The sequence below is a fragment of the Lithobates pipiens genome, unplaced genomic scaffold, assembly GCF_037356315.1.
Source record: "Lithobates pipiens isolate NorthernLeopardFrog02 unplaced genomic scaffold, aLitPip1_a1.2 Scaffold_8, whole genome shotgun sequence".
Classification (NCBI taxonomy): domain Eukaryota; kingdom Metazoa; phylum Chordata; class Amphibia; order Anura; family Ranidae; genus Lithobates; species Lithobates pipiens.
Window position 1 is genome coordinate 209,518,190 of NW_027507903.1, and position 22,507 is coordinate 209,540,696.

The window sequence follows — 22,507 nt, forward strand, 5'->3', positions numbered from 1 at the left end:
AATATCCATAACCAGACCCTTCAGGTCTGGTATGGATATTAAGGGGAACCCCGCGTCAAATTTAAAAAAAAATTGACGTGGGGTTCCCCCTAAAAGTCCATACCAGACCCTTTATCCGAGCACGCAACCTGGCAGGCCGCAGGAAAAGAGGGGGGGACGAGAGAGCGGCCCCCCCTCCCTCCTGAACCGTACCAGGCCACATGCCCTCAACATTGGGAGGATGCTTTGGGGGTCTGTGACCCCTCAAAGCACCTTGTCCCCATGTTGATGAGGACAAGGGCCTCATCTCCACAACCCTGGCCGGTGGTTGTGGAGGTCTGCGGGCGGGGGGCTTATCAGAATCTGGAAGCCCCCTTTAACAAGGGGACCCCCAGATCCCGCCCCCCCCCCTGTTTGAAATGGTAAGGGGGTACAAAAGTACCCCTACCATTTCACAAAGAAAGTGTAAAAAATGGTTAAATAAAACAAACACACTTTTGAAAAATCCCTTTATTAAAAATAAAAAAATAAAAAAAAGATTCCAGCGGCGGTAATCCACTCTTGCTATCCAGCGACGAACGGTCATCTCTCCAGCGATGTCTCATGTCATCCAGCGCAGCGAATCCTCCGTCCTTCTTCTGTCTCCGTGGAGGAGACACTACAGACATTCCGGCGGCTTGACGTTTCTTATATACGGTGGGCGGGGCCACCCGTCACCTGACCCCGCCCCCCTCTGACGCAAGGGGAAACCCGGGGTTCCCTGTGACGTATGGGTGACCCCGCCCCCCTCTGATGTAACGGAAACCTGCCTGTGTTACATCAGAGGGGGGACGGGGTCACCCATACGTCACGGGGAACCCCGGGTTTCCCCTTGCGTCAGAGGGGGGCGGGGTCAGGTGACGGGTGGCCCCGCCCACCGTATATAAGAAACATCAAGCCGCCGGAATGTCTGTAGTGTCTCCTCCACGGAGACAGAAGAAGGACGGAGGATTCGCTGCGCTGGATGACATGAGACATCGCTGGAGAGATGACCGTCCGTCGCTGGATAGCAAGAGTGGATTACCGCCGCTGGAATCTTTTTTTTATTTTTTTATTTTTAATAAAGGAATTTTTCAAAAGTGTGTTTGTTTTATTTAACCATTTTTTACACTTTCTTTGTGAAATGGTAGGTACCCCCTTACCATTTCAAACAGGGGGGGGCCGGGATCTGGGGGTCCCCTTGTTAAAGGGGGCTTCCAGATTCTGATAAGCCCCCCGCCCGCAGACCTCCACAACCACCGGCCAGGGTTGTGGGGATGAGGCCCTTGTCCTCATCAACATGGGGACAAGGTGCTTTGAGGGGTCACAGACCCCCAAAGCATCCTCCCAATGTTGAGGGCATGTGGCCTGGTACGGTTCAGGAGGGAGGGGGGGCCGCTCTCTCGTCCCCCCCTCTTTTCCTGCGGCCTGCCAGGTTGCGTGCTCGGATAAAGGGTCTGGTATGGATTTTTAGGTGGAACCCCACGTCAATTTTTTTTTAAATTTGACGCGGGGTTCCCCTTAATATCCATACCAGACCTGAAGGGTCTGGTTATGGATATTTAGGGGGAACCCCACGTCAAATTTTTTCTTAAATTTGAGGCAGGGTTCCCCTTAATATCCATACCAGACCTGAAGGGCCTGGTAATTGAATTTGGGGGACCCCCACGCTTTTTTATTTATTTATTTATTTATTTTTTTATCAATGACTTTCAATGAGTGTTCTCTGTATTACGGGAGCCGACAATTCATAATAGCTGCGAGTGATTTTAAAGGACTTTTTTTCCTGCATAAATGACACTTTGTGCAGGGACTGTTCTAAGCACGGGAAACATGCGCCCCTTCACAGGCATACTATAGACAACCCCCCCCTACGAAATTTAAAGGAATATTACACTTTTATTGTTTCACTTTAATCATTATTAAAATCACTGCTCCCGAAAAAACGGCTGTTTTTAAAAAATTTTTTTGCATTGATACATGTCCCCTGGGGCAGGACCCGGGTCCCCAAACACTTTTTAGGACAGTAACTTGCATATTAGCCTTTAAAATTAGCACTTTAGATTTTGAACGTTGGAGTCCCATAGACTTTAATAGGGTTCTAAAGTATGCTATATATACTAGCTCCGTCGAATCTTCTTTATACATTCGACAGACACCATAAGCCTTCAAAGACAGATTCGACCGTAATTCATGTGGATTTTCGGACGAATGCAATTTTTGAACGAAAAACGAAATAAATAAAAACGAATTTCGGGAGTAACTAAATAAATTAAGTTTTCGGACGAAAACGAAATTCCGAAACGAAATATTTTACTCTGCACATGTCTACAAACCGCAGGCGGACATGTGTGAGCCTAGCCTGACTGTAATTGTGCCGTGTAAAGAATGTTTTTGGCTTGTGGTGTCAGTTCAATGTAAGGGACCTGATGGTACCTTCATTTGTCAGAATACTAATGAGGTTGAACACTGAGCTGGTTGATTGCATGGTAACATGTTATATTTTATGTGCTTAAATGACCTGGAAGTGACACCAAACAGAGAGACAACTTGTATAAAAGATGAGGAGAAAATGTCAGACCAGAGAGAAAAGATAAACGTTCAGCAAAAAGAAGGGATAAACACAGGAGACAGGAATAGATGATGAGGTGTGAATGAGGGAGATCCAGAGGGCAGGACACAGCTATGCAGGAAAAGGAAGAGCGCTAATGGATCAAAAAGAGGAAAGGATACTTTGTACTTATATAAAGACTGGATAACAGGCAGGCGGAGTGATACATTGTATATCTTTGCTCTTGAGTCCTAAAAAGTGTACCTAAACCAAGGTCAAACATGTCATATATTGCAGCTTTGCAGACCCTAGATGTGGTAGCTGCATCAGGTTTTTTTTTGTTTTTGTTTTTAGGATTTTTGTTCTTTATTTTCATCTGAAAAAAAATAAAAAATCCCCTCTGTTATCAGCTTCATAAGAGCTCAGTGCACTTACCTGTTTGTGTCCAAGGGTGACAGCACTCACTGTACTTTATTTAGAGATGAGCAGTTGTGTCACCATAGGTGGAACATCTTCCCCTTCCTCCATAACATGAGGAAGAGGGGGGGGGGGGGGGATTGTTCTGTAGTTCACAGAGGTGAAGTTACATAGTAGATGAGGTTGAGAAAAGACACAAGTCCATCAAGTCCAACCTATGTGTGTGATTATGTTGTATGTTGCGGTCGTTCAGGTGCTTATCTAATAGTTTTTTGAAACTATCGATGCTCCCCGCTGAGGCCACCACTTGTGGGGTCACCAGTACGGCTTATGTATATTGAAATCATATCCCCTCTCAAGCGTCTCTTCTCCAGAGAATAAGTTCAGTGCTCGCAACCTTTCCTCATAACTAATATCCTCCAGACCCTTTATTAGCTTTGTTTCCCTTCTTTGTACTCGCTCCATTTCCAGTACATCCTTCCTGAGGTCTGGTGCCCAGAACTGGACAGCATATTCCAGGTGTGGCCAGACCAGAGTCTTGTAGAGCGGGAGAATTATCGTTTTATCTCTAGAATTAATCCCCTTTTTAATACATGCCAATATTCTGTTTGCTTTGTTAGCAGCAGCTTTGCATTGCAGACCAATGCTGAGCCTATCATCTACTAGGACCCCAGGTCATTTTTGCCACCCAAATGCATTATTTTACATTTTTCTACATTGAACCTCATTTGCCATGTAGTTGCCCACCCCATTAATTTGTTCTGATCTTCTTGCAAGGTTTCTACAACCTGCAGAGAAGTTATTGCCCTGCTTAGCTTATTATTGTCAGAAAATACAGAGATTGAACTGTTTACCCCATCCTCCAGGTCATTTAAGAACAAATTAAATAGGATTGGTCCAAGCACAGAACCCTGGGGGACCCCACTACCCACTCTCATGCCATTTAGGAAGCTGCTTTTTCCCTCAGCCTCTGTCGATGTCATTCTCACAGCTGAGAGGAAAATGGGAGGCTCAGCAGAGATGGATGGAGGGCTGAAGTATTAGATGCTAGAGGTAACTTTTAAAATTAACCACCAGGTGAACACTAAGGACACTGCTGTGAAGGGGATCTGAGGACACTGCTGTAAAGGGGGTCTGAGGACACTGCTGTAAAGGGGGTCTGAGGACACTGCTGTAAAGGGGGTCTGAGGACACTGCTGTAAAGGGGGTCTGAGGACACTGCTGTGAAGTGGGTCTGAGGACACTGCTGTGGAGGGGGTCTAAGGACACTGCTGTAAAGGGGGTCTGAGGACACTGCTGTGAAGTGGGTCTGAGGACACTGCTGTGAAAGGGGGTCTGAGAACACTGCTGTGAAGGGGATCTGAGGACACTGCTGTGAAAGGGGGTCTGAGAACACTGCTGTGAAAGGGGGTCTGAGGACACTGCTGTGAAAGGGGGTCTGAGGACACTGCTGTGAAAGGGGGTCTGAGAACACTGCTGTGAAAGGGGGTCTGAGGACACTGCTGTGAAAGGGGGTCTGAGAACACTGCTGTGAAAGGGGGTCTGAGAACACTGCTGTGAAAGGGGGTCTGAGGACACTGCAGTGAAAGGGGGTCTGAGGACACTGCTGTAAAGGGGGTCTAAGGACACTGCTGTAAAGGGGGTCTGAGGACAATGCTGTGAAGGGGGTCTGAGGACACTGCTGTGAAGGGGATCTGAGGACACTGCTGTGAAGGGGGTCTGAGAACACTGCTGTGAAGTGGGTCTGAGGACACTGCTGTGGAGGGGGTCTAAGGACACTGCTGTGAAAGGGGGTCTGAGGACACTGCTGTGAAAGGGGGTCTGATGACACTGCTGTGAAGTGGGTCTGAGGACACTGCTGTGAAAGGGGGTCTGAGGACACTGCTGTAAAGGGGGTCTGAGGACAATGCTGTGAAGGGGGTCTGAGGACACTGCTGTGAAGGGGATCTGAGGACACTGTTGTGAAGGGGGTCTGAGAACACTGCTGTGAAAAGGGGGTCTGAGGACACTGCTGTGAAGTGGATCTGAGGACACTGCTGTGAAAGGGGGTCTGAGAACACTGCTGTGAAAAGGGGGTCTGAGAACACTGCTGTGAAAGGGGGTCTGAGAACACTGCTGTGAAAGGGGGTCTGAGGACACTGCTGTGAAAGGGGGTCTGAGGACACTGCTGTGAAGTGGGTCTGAGGACACTGCTGTGAAAGGGGGTCTGAGGACACTGCTGTAAAGGGGTCTAAGGACACTGCTGTAAAGGGGGTCTGAGGACAATGCTGTGAAGGGGGTCTGAGGACACTGCTGTGAAGGGGATCTGAGGACACTGCTGTGAAGGGGGTCTGAGGACACTGCTGTGAAGGGGATCTGAGGACACTGCTGTGAAGTGGGTCTGAGGACACTGCTGTGGAGGGGGTCTAAGGACACTGCTGTGAAGTAGGTCTGAGGACACTGCTGTGAAAGGGGGTCTGAGAACACTGCTGTGAAAGGGGGTCTGAGGATACTGCTGTGAAAGGGGGTCTGAGGACACTGCTGTAAAGGGGGTCTGAGGACAATGCTGTGAAGGGGGTCTGAGGACACTGCTGTGAAGGGGGTCTAAGGACACTGCTGTGAAGTAGGTCTGAGGACACTGCTGTGAAAGGGGGTCTGAGAACACTGCTGTGAAAGGGGGTCTGAGGATACTGCTGTGAAAGGGGGTCTGAGGACACTGCTGTAAAGGGGGTCTGAGAACACTGCTGTGAAAAGGGGGTCTGAGAACACTGCTGTGAAAGGGGGTCTGAGAACACTGCTGTGAAAGGGGGTCTGAGGACACTGCTGTGAAAGGGGGTCTGAGGACACTGCTGTGAAGTGGGTCTGAGGACACTGCTGTGAAAGGGGGTCTGAGGACACTGCTGTAAAGGGGTCTAAGGACACTGCTGTAAAGGGGGTCTGAGGACAATGCTGTGAAGGGGGTCTGAGGACACTGCTGTGAAGGGGATCTGAGGACACTGCTGTGAAGGGGGTCTGAGGACACTGCTGTGAAGGGGATCTGAGGACACTGCTGTGAAGTGGGTCTGAGGACACTGCTGTGGAGGGGGTCTAAGGACACTGCTGTGAAGTAGGTCTGAGGACACTGCTGTGAAAGGGGGTCTGAGAACACTGCTGTGAAAGGGGGTCTGAGGATACTGCTGTGAAAGGGGGTCTGAGGACACTGCTGTAAAGGGGGTCTGAGGACAATGCTGTGAAGGGGGTCTGAGGACACTGCTGTGAAGGGGATCTGAGGACACTGTTGTGAAGGGGGTCTGAGGACACTGCTGTGAAAGGGGGTCTGAGGACACTGCTGTAAAGGGGGTCTGAGGACACTGCTGTAAAGGGGGTCTGAGGACACTGCTGTGAAGTGGGTCTGAGGACACTGCTGTAAAGGGGATCTGAGGACACTGCTGTGAAGTGGGTCTGAGGACACTGCTGTGGAGGGGGTCTAAGGACACTGCTGTGAAGTAGGTCTGAGGACACTGCTGTGAAAGGGGGTCTGAGAACACTGCTGTGAAAGGGGGTCTGAGGATACTGCTGTGAAAGGGGGTCTGAGGACACTGCTGTAAAGGGGGTCTGAGGACAATGCTGTGAAGGGGGTCTGAGGACACTGCTGTGAAGGGGATCTGAGGACACTGTTGTGAAGGGGGTCTGAGGACACTGCTGTGAAAGGGGGTCTGAGGACACTGCTGTAAAGGGGGTCTGAGGACACTGCTGTAAAGGGGGTCTGAGGACACTGCTGTGAAGTGGGTCTGAGGACACTGCTGTAAAGGGGGTCTGAGGACACTGCTGTGAAGGGGATCTGAGGACACTGTTGTGAAGGGGGTCTGAGGACACTGCTGTGAAGGGGATCTGAGGACACTGTTGTGAAGGGGGTCTGAGGACACTGCTGTGAAGGGGATCTGAGGACACTGTTGTGAAGGGGGTCTGAGAACACTGCTGTGAAGTGGGTCTGAGGACACTGCTGTGGAGGGGGTCTAAGGACACTGCTGTGAAGTGGGTCTGAGGACACTGCTGTGAAAGGGGGTCTGAAGACACTGCTGTGAAAGGGGGTCTGAGGACACTGCTGTGAAGTGGGTCTGAGGACACTGCTGTGGAGGGGGTCTAAGGACACTGCTGTGAAGTGGGTCTGAGGACACTGCTGTAAAGGGGGTCTGAGGACACTGCTGTGAAGTGGGTCTGAGGACACTGCTGTAAAGGGGGTCTGAGGACACTGCTGTGAAAGGGGGTCTGAGGACACTGCTGTGAAAGAGGGTCTGAGGACACTGCTGTGAAGTGGGTCTGAGGACACTGCTTTAAAGGGGGTCTGAGGACACTGCTGTGAAGGGGGTCTGAGGACACTGCTTTAAAGTGGGTCTGAGGACACTGCTGTGAAGGGGGTCTGAGGACACTGCTGTGAAGGGGAAACTGTGATGTGAAGTGGAGGACTGTGAAGTTAAGGGGGGACTGTGATGTAAAGGGGGGACTGAGGATACTGATGTAAGAATGGAATTGTGATAAAAGAGGAGGGGGGCTGTGATGTGAACGATCATGCGATTCAGACCTCTGTTGTTAGAAAATTGTCCTTTCTGGACCTCTGTAAATCTTAATTCATAACCCCTGCTGTAAAGCAATTCATGGTGGATTGCCTTCCAGAGGTGCCTGAGTGGTAGTTTGCAGGTTTTCAGGAGGAGATGCTGCCACCACCTGAATCCATTTTCTTTTCTTACAATCCCATTGGGAGTTTCATATTGAAATACCACTCTGCAACTGCATGCAGGTGCCATCACATCACATCACATCACATCACAATGGGTGCATTCAGCAAGCAGAATTCCTGATAAACCCTACAGGGAGTTAAAATTGTTACACCATGAAGTGAAGCATCATAGCGGCAGCAATGTAAACAGACTTGAGCGGCCACCATGTCCACTTGTTGGTATGTGGTTGGGACCTGTTTGTATTGCCAGTTGTCATCTGAGTGAATGAGTCCTAACTACTATTATTATTATTATAAGTTGGCAAATGTATTTATACATCAATGATTCTTTGGCCAAAATGTAAAATTTCCTATTGTCTTATTGAGAAAGGTAGCAATTGCCATGATCTAAATTGATTTTGTTGATTGTAGTCAGTATAGCACCTTTGGTATCTGTATCGGCTGTGCAGAAGGGTAGATACAATAATAAATCTAGTCAAACACGTATCATCTACTACACTATGGGGCTGATTTACAACAATTGGGCCTACAAAAACATAGAGTAGTTCTCCCCTGCAACCAGCCATATAACTTGGCTCATTTAGGAGAATCATTCTGATGGGTCTTTTGCTTTAATTTTATTAGCTCATGTTTTTGTAACCCAGCCCCATAACCTTCAAGTGCAGTGGGAGGAACAATGCCTTCCTTTACATTGTGGTCATTTGGGAGTGACACCGAACTTGCGTTTCCTAACAAAGAACATTTGTTGAAGGAAACATAAAAAAAAAAAAAAGCGGCGCTTTCACCTGAAGCATCATTTGGATGACTTTCCAAGTTTTAGCAAAAACAGGAACCCCAGGCTCATCCCTCTAAAAGTTGAATCCATTTGAAAATCTTATTTGATATTTTTGTGGAAACTTGTCGCAGTATTACACCTTCACCTAATCATGATGACCCCCCAACTTTCCAAAGCCTTGTTTACACCAGCACAGCCTCTCATAGCCCTACACAATGTACTTTTATAGGGACTTGTTCACACCAATCCGCATGATAAAATGCATGCACGCTGATGTCCGTTGTGTGCGGCGGTGTCTTCTTCACATAATCAGGATGATGATCTACCCCCCAACTTTCTAAGGGCTCGTTCACAGCAGCGCTGCTCCTCCCTGTCCTTACACAATGCGCTTTCTAAGCATTCGTTTACACCAGCCCACATGCTGAAATGTGAGCGCTTGTGTGCATTGTGAAGGGCGGTGTCTTCTTTACACAATCATGATGACATACCCCCCAACTTTCTAAGGGCTCACCAAAATGTGTGCACGCTGGTGTGTGTTATATATGGATGACGAGGGGGAGTGACTTTTTTACATGATGACATACCCCCCAACTTTCTAAGGGCTCATCTACAGTAGCAATGCCCCTCATAGCCCACCCACAATGCATTTTATAAGGGTTTATTCACAACAATTTGCTTGCTAAAATGTCTGTGTTGTGTTTTCTTCACATAATCATGATGACGTACCCTCCAATTTTCTAATGCCTTTTTACACTAGCTCATGCGATAAAATATGCACGCTTATATACACTGTGTAGGGACGGAGTGTTCTTTACATAATCATGGTGACATAACCCCAACTCTCTAAGGGCTCACCAAAATTACTTTGTGCTGTTGTGTGTTGTGCATTGCACCGCGCTTATACAAGGTAGGTATTTTAGCACGCTGGGTGGTGTGAATGAGCCCTAAGAAAGTGCATTTTGTAGGGGTGGTGAGGGGTAACGCTGGTGTGAATGAGTCCTAAGAAAATGCGTTTTGTAGGGGTGCTGAGGGGTAATTCTGGTGTGAACAAGCCCTAAGAAAGTGTGTTGTGTAGGGGTGGTAAGGAGTAACGCTGGAAAAAATAAGCCCTAAGAAAGTTTGTTTTAAAGGGGTGGTAAGGGGTAAAGCTGGTGTGAATGAGCCCTAAGAAAGTACATTGTGTAGGGATGGTGAGGGGTAATGCCGGTGTGAATAAGCCCTAAAAAAGCGTGTTGTGTAGGGATAGTGAGGGGTAATGGTGTGAAGGAGCCCTAAGAAAGTGTGTTGTGCAGGGATGGTGAGGAGTTACGCTGATAAAAATAAGACCTAACAAAGTGTGTTGTGTAGGGATAACACTGGTGTGAATGAGCCCTAAAAAAAGTGAATTTTGTAGGGATGGTGAGGAGTAACACTGGTGTGAATAAGCCCGAAGAAAATGTGTTGTGTGGGAGGGTGAGGGGTAACGCTGGTGTAAATAAGCCCTAAGAAAGTGCGTTTTGTAGGGGTGCTGAGGGGTAATACTGTTGTGAATGAGTCCTAAGAAAGTTTGTTGTGTAAGGATGGTGAGGAGTAACGTTGGTGTATATGAGCCCTAAGAAAGTGTGTTGTGTAAGGATAGTGAGGAGTAATGCTGGTGTGAATGAGCCCTAAGAAAGTGTGTTGTGTAGGGGCAGGGAGGGGTAACGCTGGTGTGAATGAGCCCTAAAAAAAAGTGCATTTTGTAGGGGTGGTGAGGGGTAACACTGGTGTGAATAAGACCTAAGAAAGTGTGTTGTGTAGGGATGGTGAGGAGTAATGCCGGTGTGAATAAGCCCCAATAAAGTGTGTTGTGTAGGGATGGTGAGGAGTAACGTCGGTGTGAATAAGCCCTAAGAAAGTGTGTTGTGTAGGGATGGTGAGGAGTAACGTCGGTGTGAATAAGCCCTAAGAAAGTGTGTTGTGTAGGGATGGTGAGGTGTAAAGCTGATGTGAATAAGCCTAAGAAAGTGTATTTGGTAGGGATAATGAGGGATAACCCTGGTGTGAATGAGCCCTACAAAAAGTGAGTTTAATAGGGGTGGTGAGGGGTAACACTGGTGGGAAAGAGCCCTAAGAAAGTGCGTTTCATAGGGGTGGCGAGGGATAATGTTGGTGTGAATGAGCCCTAAGTAAGTGCATTGTGTAGGGAACTTGAGGGGTTGCACTAGTGTGAATAAGCCCTTCAAGAATGAGTTGTATAGAGGTGGTGAGGGGTAGCGCTGGTGTGAACAAGTCCTTCTATATGAGTTCCAACACATCAAACGGTTTATTTTTTATTTTTTGAAATTATAGTAAAGGGTCACAAAATGACACTTCATTCAACTCTATGCACCGCACCAGGTAGCAGCGTGCTGCGGTGACATTCAATATGTTGCGCTGCACTTTTTTGCCCAACACACTGCAGCACAACATAACAATTTGAAGAGGGCACATAAGTAACCATTATATTCTATGAGGTTGATTTACTTGAGATTGCACAATCTGCTGCAGCACAGTTTTGCATGGTAGCCAATCAGTTTCTAACTTCAGCTTGCTCAATTAATCTTTGACAAAAAAAAAAAATCTGGAATTTGACTGGTTTCTATGCACAGCTACACCATAATTTGCACCCTCCAGTTTTAGTAAATCAACCCCTATGGGGGAAATTTACTAAAACTGGTGCACACAGAATATGGCACAGCTGTGCATAGTAACCAATCAGCTTCTAACTTCAGCGTATTCAATTAACATTTGACAGTAAAACCTAGAAGCTGATTGGTTACCATGCAGAGCTGCACCAGATTCTGTGCTGCACCAGTTTTAGTAAATCTCCCCCATGTGTCCTTGCAGTGATCTCTGCAGATCAATGTAGTTCAATAGATATGATGTGAATGAGCCCTAAGATGGGAAAGAGGGTCCCCTTTGTATCACAAAGTATGTAGGCAAGGGACACACCCTGGCCTCGCCTCCAGTTACACGGGCCAGAGGAATATGCAAAAAATTCCTGGTTACATCCACAAGTGCTTTTATCACTTTTTTTTTATAGCAGTTTTCCGAGTAACACACATGATTCTATTTTACTAGACGTCATATCCAGCATGTCCTCTATGACAGTTGTACACATCTACTGATCTCTCTAAAGCTGGCCTTACAATCTCCCTTAGCTTTACTAAAACGTTGTAATATGAGGACAAGCCTAAAAGATGTATTCAATTATTAACACATTTGCATGCTCATGAACCATATACTTGATGTTAGATCTGGGAGATTGTACAATCAGATTGTATAGTGTATGGTAACCTTTAAACTGGCCATACATAATACGGTTTTCTTATTTCATTTCCTTTAGATTTATCATCAGCTATGTAGTGCAGGGGCCTGCCATAGTGCATACAAATTGAAATGTTTGACCTCATATTATAAGGTTTTGGTCAATCTAAATCAGGGGTCTCAAACTGGCAGCCCTCCAGCTGTTGCAAAACTACAAGTCCCATCATGCCTCTGCCTGTGGGAGCCATGCTTGTAACTGTCAGCCTTGCAATGCCTCATGGGACTTGTAGTTTTGCAACTGCTGGCGGGCCACCAGTTTGAGACCCCTGATCTAAAGGAACATTGTACAAGACAATTGTAGCGTGTATGGTCAGCCTTAGGGTTCATGCACACAGACAGCCATACAACCTGCCATACCACTGAATGGCTGTACGCAGCCATACCCCTGTAAATGCCAATGCTTCTTTGCATCTGTGTTCACCCATGTATACGTATCTGATGTATTTCCTAAACGCAGATGTTTTATGCTCAGGAAATACATAGGATGTGCCTACACAGGTAAACATGGATGCAATCTTAGTTGATTGTACAGAGATTGTACAATCAGATTGTAACATGTATGATGAACTTTAGCTCTGGACGTGCACATCACTTGTATTAGCAAGTCATTTTCCTATGCAAGGCATTCTAACAGTTCAATCATCAGCAGGAAACATTCAAAATAAATACATACATCAAATAGAAATAAATACATAGAAATAATACATAGGATTGAGATAAATAAATAGAAATGAATAAATAGAATAGAAAAAAAAATAGAAATGAATAAACAGGATAGAAATAGATACATAGAGATAAATACATAGAAGTAATAAATAGGATAGAAATAAATACATAGAAGTAACAAACAAGATAGAAATAAATCCAAAGAAGTAATAAACAGGATAGAAATAAATACATAGAAATAATAAACAGGATAAACATAAACAAATAGAAATAAATATATAAAAATAATAAACAGAATAGAGATAAATAAATGGAAATAAACACATAGACATAACATAACATAAACGACACAGGTTGGACTTGATGGACCTGTGTCTTTCTTTTTAACCCCACCAACTATGTAACTATGTAATAAACAGAATAGAGATAAAGAAATAGAAAAGGATACACAGAATAGACATAAATACATAGAAATAATAAACAGAATAGAGATAAAGAAATAGAAAAGGATACACAGAATAGAAATAAAGTGAAGAGTAAGTCCTGATACGGAACAGTAAGTGTCATTCCCCATCACCTGATGACAGCTGTCCTCAGGTGCTGTCACCATGTCCCCTTCTCCCTCCTCCTCCTCCTCCTCCTCCCTGGCTCACCTTGACCACATCATCATTGAGGTGTTTGGGGTCCCTGTTGACCAGGTCGATCTCCTTGGTGAGGACATCATGAGGTATCTTCTCGCTGTCGTCTGCCATGACTTTGTTGTTGGGTTTGTAGATGTTGCCTTGATGTCGGATGATGGGGGTCGTGTAGAGCACACCCTGGGGTGTAGAGGAGTAGAGAAGAAGAGAAGGGAAAAGGCCGATTTTTAGCAGTGTGTGACCATAGATGGGCAGAGCAGAGCTGTCAGATGGAGCAGAACAAAGTTGTCTAGCAGTGTACAAGTAAGGCTTGGTTTATAAGAGGAGCCATGCACCACACCACACCCCTCTGTACCAGAGCACTCTTCTCTCCAGCAGGGGTCATCACATCGGGAATATTCCTCATTCCTCGGGGATTCCTCATCCCCCCCACCCCTCACCCTCTCACCCCCTCCCGGACAGGCAATCCCTGTCACACCCAGCCCGGGGCCATGGACAGCTAGGACTTTCCAGGACCACACCCTGGAGAAGACCTCTGCTGTCCTCCACGTTGTCATCGCTCACATCTCATCATCACATGCACTCTGTACACTCACATCGCTCTACACTTCATGGTCACAGCTCCTCTGATATACTATATACTATATATCATATACAGCGAGACGTTCTCTGTTCAAGTCTATAGGCAGAAGTTTTTTATGGTTTGGAATAAAGTGTGGAACAGTAAAGTGACATTACACCCTCCATTTGTAAACACTTCCACAGCTTTCATCACTAATTCCCTGCTTGCCAATTCTGACATTTCTCTCCTACATGTAAAAATCTACTTTTTTTTTTCTAGAAAATTACTGAAAATATATATTTTTTTAAAGCAGAGGCACCAGAGAATGCAATGGTGGGGTTTGCAATTTTGGTTAAATAGTAATGCATAGTAGCGATTTAGTATACTCTCAGAAGATTTTATTCGATTTTTTTTTCTGTTTCTAGAAGCAAAATAGTGTTATTCTATGTGTTCATGCACACTACTTTAGGCTATTAGCATTTTTTGAGCTTCAGCATCTAGAAGCAGAAAAAAAAAAGAGTTTCTTGGAGTGTTTTTCCAGCAGGAACGCTCCTAAACACTCCAAAATGCTGCTAATAGCGTTTTTTTTAACCCCCCCCCCCCCTTTCCTTTTTTTTTAAAGGAACTGCAAAAATGCTAAATGGCTAATGCCCCATACACAATTCTGATGAAAAAAGTCCAATCGGATTAAGTTGCCGGAAAATCCCATCGTGTGTGGGCTCTATCGGACTTTTTCCATTGGGATTTTCAATGGAAAAAGTTTGAGAGCTGGATCTAAAATTTTCCGACAACAAAATCCGATCAGACTTTTTCTGATCGTTTGTAGAGAATTCCGATGCACACTACTTTAGGCTATTAGCATTTTTTGAGCTTCAGCATCTAGAAGCAGAAAAAAAATAGTTTTTGTAGAGGTTCTTGGAATGTTTTTCCAGCAGGAACGCTCCTAAACACTCCGAAATGCTGTTGATAGCGTTTTTTTTAAACCCCCCCCCCCCCCACACCTTTTCCTTTTCTTTTAAAGGAACTGCAAAAATGCTAAAAAACGCTAATGCCCCATACACAATTCCGTCGAAAAAAGTCAGATCAGATTAAGTTGTTGGAAAATCCGATCGTGTGGGGGCTCTAACAGACTTTTTCCATTGGGATTTTAGATGGAGAAAGTTTGAGAGCTGGATCTAAAATTTTCCGACAAGAAAATCCAATCAGACTTTTTCCGATCGTTTGTAGAGAATTCCGATGCACAAAGTGCCACGCATGCTCTGAAAAAATTTGGAGACAAAAGCTATTGGCTACTGGCCTCTAGTCTCGTCGTACATTTTGTACATCACCTCGTTCCGAACAATTGGATTTTCCGACAACTTTGTGCAACCATGTGTATGCAACACAAGTTTTGACCAAAATCCGTCTGAAAAAATAAGACGGATTTTGTGTTATGTAAACAAGCGGATCCCCATTCTGCCAGATGACATGACAGAGATCTACTGTTCCCCATCAGCCCATCCCCCCCTACAGTTAGAACACACCCAGGGAACACACTTAAACCCTTGATTCCCTTGATTGCCCCCTAGTTTTAACCCCTTTCCTGCCAGTGTAATTCTTACAGTGATCAGTGATCAGTGCATTTTAATAGCACTGATCAATGTAATAATGTCACTGGTCCCCAAAAAGTATCATTTGCGGTCAGATTTGTCTGCTGCAATGTCGCAATCCTGCTAAAAATCGCAGATTGCTGCCATTACTAGTAAAAACAATTAAAAAAATGAAATAAAAGTCCCTAAATCTATTCCATAGTTTGTAGACATGATAACCAATCAATATAAGCGCATTGCAATTTTTTTTTAATAATTGATAAATACATGTGTTTTATTTTATTTTATTTTATATGCATTATAGCAAAAAGTTTAAAAAATATATTTTTTTCAAAATTTTTGCTATTTGATTGTTTATAGTACAAAAAATAAAAACCGCAGAGGTGATCAAATACCACCATAAGAAAGTTCTATTTGTGGAGAAAAAAAGGACATACATTTTGTTTGGGTACAGTGTTGCATGGCCGTGCAATTGTCAGTTAAAGTGACGCAGTGCCGTATCGCGAAAAATGGCTTGTGTGGTACAAACACCAATACATATGCATTTGCACGCATAGGACTAGAGGGCGGGGCGCTTTTAATTTTTTACTTTTATTATTATTATTTTTTTTTTTAATTTACACCATTTCACCTTTTAATTATTCTTATCACTTTTATTGCTATCACAAGGGATGGACAACATCCCTTATGATAGCATGGGCAGTGACATGTCCCTTTTACTGAGACATCTGGGGTCTATTAGACCCCAGATCTCTCCTCTGCCCTTAAAAGCACCTGATAAAACCAAGATCAGTTGAGCAAATGCTTTTGCAAGCCAGTAATGGCCTGTTTACATCCTGGAGAAGCTAGAAGTGACAGAGTACTTGTCGCTTCTGGTTTCTTAGACAATATAGATGATCGGGATGTTCTGGTCGTTCGTCATCTCTATGGTAAGCTGGTGGAACCATTATCTTCAGTCCCAGGCTCCCTGGAGATGGTCAGTCCAGAAAGGCAAAAGGAGGCAGCTAGAGGGGGGACCTCCTCCCATGAGTGTAAAAGCAATCCAGTGGCTAGATAGGTACTAGGATTGCTTTTACATTAAAGAGCATGTCATGTGATGTCCAACAGGCGGGAAATGATCAAAGAGGAATTCCAGCCATTTTCAGGGAAAGTCAGCAGCTACCAATATCCAGCAGGGATCCAGCACTGTCATTACCTAGTAGGGTGACTACCTGTTCAGGATTCACCTGGACAGCCTGGGTTTTCATCCATGTGTCCGGTTTTCAGTCGGACTGAAAACTGGACACATTATTCAGACCAGACTGTGGCTCCCTAAGATAGCCGGATAGAGAATTGGGTGTTCTCCTCCCTCCAGCTTGCAGTAGGCGATAGAGAGCTGGCACAGCTCAGTGTCAGTACAGGACTGCAGGGGAGTGAAGAGTGGAGAGAGCAAGGAGGAGCTGTGTTGTTTCCAGTTTTCGATCTGTGAGCACAGAGGGGAGGGGACAACTTTAATGCGTGGAGGGACACCTGAGGGCATCTGATGTAAGGAGGACTCTCACGGGGACACCAATATAAGGGGGACCCTGAGGGTGGCACCTGATGTAAGGAGGGACACTGATGACGCAACTGATGTAAGGGGGACTCTGATGTGGCACCTGATGTAAGGAGGCACTCTAATAGGACCCCTGATGTAAGAGGGACTCTGATGGGGCACCTAATGTAAGGAGGACCCTGAGGTAAGGGGGACTCTGATGGGGACCCTGATGTAACAGGGGACTCTGATATGACACCTGAAGTAAGGGGGAACTCTGATGTGGCACCTGATGTGAGAGGGGACTCTGATCGGGTACCTGACGTAAGGGGGACTCTGATGGGGCATTTGATGTAAGGGGGACTCTGATGGGGCACGTGATGTAAGAGGGCCTCTGATGGGGCACCTAATGTAAGAGGGACCCTGATGGGGCACCTGATGTAAGGGGGACTCTGATGGGGCACATGATGTAAAGGGAATTTGATAGGGGTGCCTGATGTAAGCAGGGACTCTGATGGAGACACCAGCTGTAAGGGGGACTCTGAGAGGGGCACCTGATGCAAGGAGGGATCTGATGGAGATACTAGCTGTAAAGGGACTCTGATGTGGCACTTAATGTAAGAAGGGACCCTGATCGGGCTCCGGATGTAAGGGGGGCTCTCTGATGGGGTTCCTGATGTAAGGGTGGACTCTGATGTGGCACCTTATGTAAGAAGGACTCTGATGGGGCACCTGATGTAAGGGTGACTCTGATATGGGCATCTGATGCACTGGGGACTCTCATGGGGACACCTGATATAAGAAGGGATGCTGATGGGGACACTAGCTTTAAGGGGACCTCTGATAGAGGCACCTGATGTAAGGAGGGACCCTAATGGGGACATCAGCTATAAAGGAGACTCTGTTAGGGGCACCAGATGCAAGGTGGGCTCTGATAGGGGCACCATATGTAAGGGGGGCTATGATAGGGGCACCAGATGTAAGGTGGGCTCTGATAGGGGCACCATATATGGTGCTGACAAATAATAATGAAAACCAATGAAATAAAATGTATAATACTTTTAATGAGAATATAGTTACAAATATATAGACAAAACCAATTGGGTCATAAATGATCAAAAATTGGTGATACAGGTGGTCACAGGCGAATAGTCACCTTTAAACAGAGATGGCTTTTTCGTATATTAACCCAACATATTTCGCATTTAGCTTCATCAGGGATATACAAATCAAAGAAGCGTAAAAAAAACTGTACAGGAATATGAACAAGAAAATAAATACAATTAGATACAGAATAGCATATATATACGTATGTATACATATACCTAAACGTATGTAAATAAAACTAAAATAAAAATAAAATATGTGAACATAGATAATAGGAGAGAAGGAAAAGGGAAGAAAAAATTAGAAAATGTATATAAAAGATACAATAGGGATCTCATATTGGACAAGGTTGACTGATTTGTGTATAGGCACAAATAATCCAGAGAGAATAAAATTGGGAAAGAAAAGGAAAATAAGAAACCAAAGTATATCATCAAGGATAATCAAAACATGCATCCATATGGAATGTTTTTCTGTTATAACTAGATAAACTCTTTCCTATACCCATTTCTTCCTTTTCTGTGCATTTGCAGCCTGGTCACTTTGTGTGCCTTCTGTGGCCGCATAGAGTCCCTCTCATTTGGGTCGATTGGTTCCCTGTGGCAGTGGTTGTCCTTCATGAGGTCTGGCATGGTAGGTTTACCTCTCTTGGGGGCGGATTTTGGCAGGGGACACATGTACCTTTATATATATATACATGTATGTTTGTATTCAAGATAATGTATGTTTTGTGATTCTGTATCTAATTGTATTTCTTTTCTTGTTCATATTCCTGTACAGTTTTTTTTTTTTACGCTTCTTTGACTCGTATATCCCCTGATGAAGCTAAATGCAAAACATGTTGGGTTAATATACAAAAAAAAACAATTTCCGTTTAAAGCTGAATATTCGTCTGAGACCACTTTTGTACCTGTTTTTGTCTATATATTTTTCACTATATTCTCATTAAAAGTATTATAAATTTTATTTCATTGGTTTTCATTATTATTTGTCAGTACCATTAAAATCCTGTTTCTCCCCTTTTCCTTCATACAACTAACTATTTGGGATGAGGTGGTAATCTTTTGGGCTCTACCTCAAGCTGGACATACCCCATAAATAAAAACAGATATTGATGAACAGATTCCTCCTTCCCATAAGAGAGGTGGATGGAGGAATCTCCTCTTCCCCCCACCAGGACAGCGGGGTCCTGTACTGTCAGAATACATTGATCAACAGCTACTGATTAACAAAAAGTTTCCAACCCTTTTAACAATCAAATACTTTTGAACAGGGATGGCCACACAGTAATCAAAATTCATTCAGTCCTTGCTGAACTGGCCAATATTCAATCCATCTATGGCCAGATTTACTGAATATGTAGTTTCTTTAACTTCACCTTATAAGAATATAAGTTTGCATTTTTAAGAAAAAATAATAAATCCACATATTTTTGCAGAAAAAAATTGCATTTGTTATTTTTTCCTGCAGGAACCTGCTAAACATTGTACCGGTGATCAGCAGATTAGGGATATAATGTCAGGATCCTGCAGACAAACCCTCCAGCCTTCAGCTCATACCTCCAATACGGGCTCACTGTTAAACAAGCTGCAAGGCTTGAGAATGAACTACGAGAGCGATTTTCAGCAATATTTGAATTGTGACAGTGGGTACAGGGAGAAGATCCACAGCCCATTGTCACACTGAGGCAGGGAGCTGGGGGAGAGGCTGCAGGAGCTGGAACAGGTTGAATGCTACACCCTAAATACGGGTGGACCGTGTAACATGTTCAGAAACATGAACTTAACCTTTAGCCTGGGTTCACACGGCCCCCGACTTCAAAGTCGCTCGACTCCTGCGCAACTTTGAAATCGGACCCCAGCGCGACTTTGGCACGACTTGCTTGGGACTTCTTTAACAGAAGTCAATGCAAGTTGTACAAAAGTTTGACCAAAAGTAGTGCTGGAACCTTTTTCTAATTTAAAGCCACTTAAGTTGCCCCAATTAGAACAGTTCAATTTCACAGAATGGGGTCCAACTGGGGTCCGACTTCTGATGCGACAAGTGGTCCAAAGTCAGAGCGATTGTCCTATATGTGTGAGCTGAATTCCAGGTATGGCAGTAATTTGGTTACATTGTTCCAGCTTGGGCTAATGTAAATATATATGTGTCAAACCTGTGGGATCTCTGGGGAAGCTGTAAAAAAACTGTTGTGATTGCCGTTAGCTTCCACATTACATGCCGGGCTGCTGCTCTTTTGCATTGAGAATAAAGGAGGTCTCTTGTTTTTGCAAAGGGCGCCATTCAGAGAACACTTTGCATTCTCTTAATGAATGCAAAACATTTTCTGACTGGACAAGGTGGATAAGCAGGGCGGTGGTGTCACAATTTCCACCTCATCAGAGAACACTTTGCATTCACTGAGAAAATATAAAATGTTCTGAAAATGGCGCTCGTGCAAAGTGAGGGACCTCCAGTGTTCATTACGCAGCAGGGCATAGAAGCTAATGCACATAACTGTAGCAGCTGGAGCAATGTCTACTACAGTGATTTATAGCTTCCGCAGGGATCTTAGAGGTAGGGGCACAAACATACTTGATCTAAGCTGCAGCAAAGTAATGTAAAAGTTGCCATACCTAAACTTCAGTTTTAAAGTCAGGAGCCACCTAGAAGAATGGAGGGTGTTAACCACTGTCAGTTTTTTTCCTTTTATTTTACCATCTGTTTCCCATTGGGGGGACTTCCCTTCACTTCCTGTCTTATAGCCAAACCAGGAAGTGAGAGGAAATTTCTCCAAAATGAGAGCATCTCTGGTTCTCACCAGAACTAGTACCCCCATTGTACGATTTACCCTCTATTCCCACTCTGGTAACAATCCATAATTTGGAATATATTTTCACTTTCACTCTTAATGATAATGGTATACAGCAGCTGTCATTAAATGGCGGCCCGAGATCCAGGCGCGGCACGCAGAACACTTCTGCCTGGACCGCTAGGCCACCAGTGTAGTACCAGATATTTGTTTGCTGGGACCGCGGGTTTACCAGCAACCAATGACATTGCATGTGTGCTCCCTGTCTCCTGCTCCTCACCACGGCTCTCGTTCACTCCCAGCCGGGTGTGACGTCACATGTGCCCTGCCCCCCTGCTTGCTCGCTGCTCCTGACTCCCTGCTCCTGGCTCTCATGCAGGGTATATCTCGCAGCTTCCACCCCCCTGCAGCTCACCAAATATGCTCTCTCCTGCCCTCAAGGTATGGGGGGCATAATCTGTTAAGGTGCACACCGATGGGCACATTTTGTTAAGGGGTACACTGATGGGCACATTTTGATGTGCCCATCAGAGTGCCCCTTAACATAAAATGTGCCCATCAGGGTGCCCCTTAACATGAAATATGCCCATCAGATTGCCTCTTAATATAAAATGTGTCCATCAGCATGCCCCTCATTTTATGTTAAGGGACATGCTTATAGGCACATTTTATGTTAAGGGTCACTCTGGTAGGCACAGTTCATGTTAAGGGCCATGCTGGTGGTCACATTTTATGTTAAGTGGCATGCTGATGGGCACAACAAAATGTGTCAATCAGCATGCCCCTTAACATATAATGTACCCATCAGTGTGCCCTCAAACATAAATCATTAATGGCACAGACTTGTGATTTGGACCTCGGCCGTAAAAAAATTTTAGTGACCAGGCCTCCCTGGATTTTAATTTACTACCCCTAGTATACAGGAACCATAAAGAAGTGAATCTCCCTAACAGAAGCCCAGATGGTAATGAAAACCTGACAGGTGTTCTAATACCACTTCACTCCATCAAAACTAAAAAACATATTTTCTATGCATCAGTACAATGTTGCTATTCACTGAATTCAAAGTAAACCTACATGGGGGCTGCTACTGCTGACCTCCTGAAAATGCTGGTTGCTTGGATCTTGTGCAGAATAATTGATTGTACTTTGTGAGTCATTGATGTTTAATACTCATACAGTCAGTAGGGTCAGAGTGAAGTCAGTCCTTATCTGCATACTTGTTCTGACAGAAAGTGAGGAATCGAGAGAATGAGAAGTCAATAGACATGTGCATTCGTTTGCGTCCGAATGCATTTTCGTCAGAATTTTGGGTATTTTCTTTATCGTTTTAACAAACGATAACGAACGTTCAGAAACCAAAGATCCGACATAAACAAATTCTTTATTTACGTTTTCATTGTGACAACAGTTCGATATAGATAGGAGATTCAACATGACGCTGACAATAGCAATCTGTGTCCATCAATCCTGTGGTCGAATGTGCCTAACCTTAGCTCTATTAGTCCAAGATTATTCTACATAGAGAGAAACGATTCGACATAGAGACGAATGCATTTTTTAACGAAACAAAATAAATAAAAACAAATTTTGGGAGTAACTAAATACATTTATTTTTCAGACGAAAATGAAATTCCGAAGCAAAATATTTCAGTGTGCACATGTCTAGAAGTTAACAATGGCAACCTTCTCTTGGCTAATAAAACAAAATCTAGTATAGGGATCTGCTTTTTCTTTTTGTCTAAGGACTAATTCACATGAGTGACCAGGGATAGTAAAAGCAGGTGGTTGAGCCATGGTTTTATCAACCTCAACCAGCCTGTACACATGCTGCGGCAAAAAAGAAATGGCATGCTGCCTTTTGGCAGGTGACAACAT

General features: G+C 44.6%; 1 protein-coding gene across 2 annotated transcripts in view; it reads right to left on the bottom strand.

The window, feature by feature from the left end:
* The window catches only part of CAV1 (caveolin 1), a 91,342-nt gene that overhangs the window by 47,926 nt on the left and 20,909 nt on the right, over nt 1-22,507 (bottom strand). For both annotated transcript variants that reach the window (XM_077473935.1, XM_077473936.1), the window contains one exon: nt 13,083-13,247. In XM_077473935.1, coding sequence (XP_077330061.1) covers nt 13,083-13,247 — 165 coding nt within the window. The remainder of the gene's footprint in view (nt 1-13,082; nt 13,248-22,507) is intronic.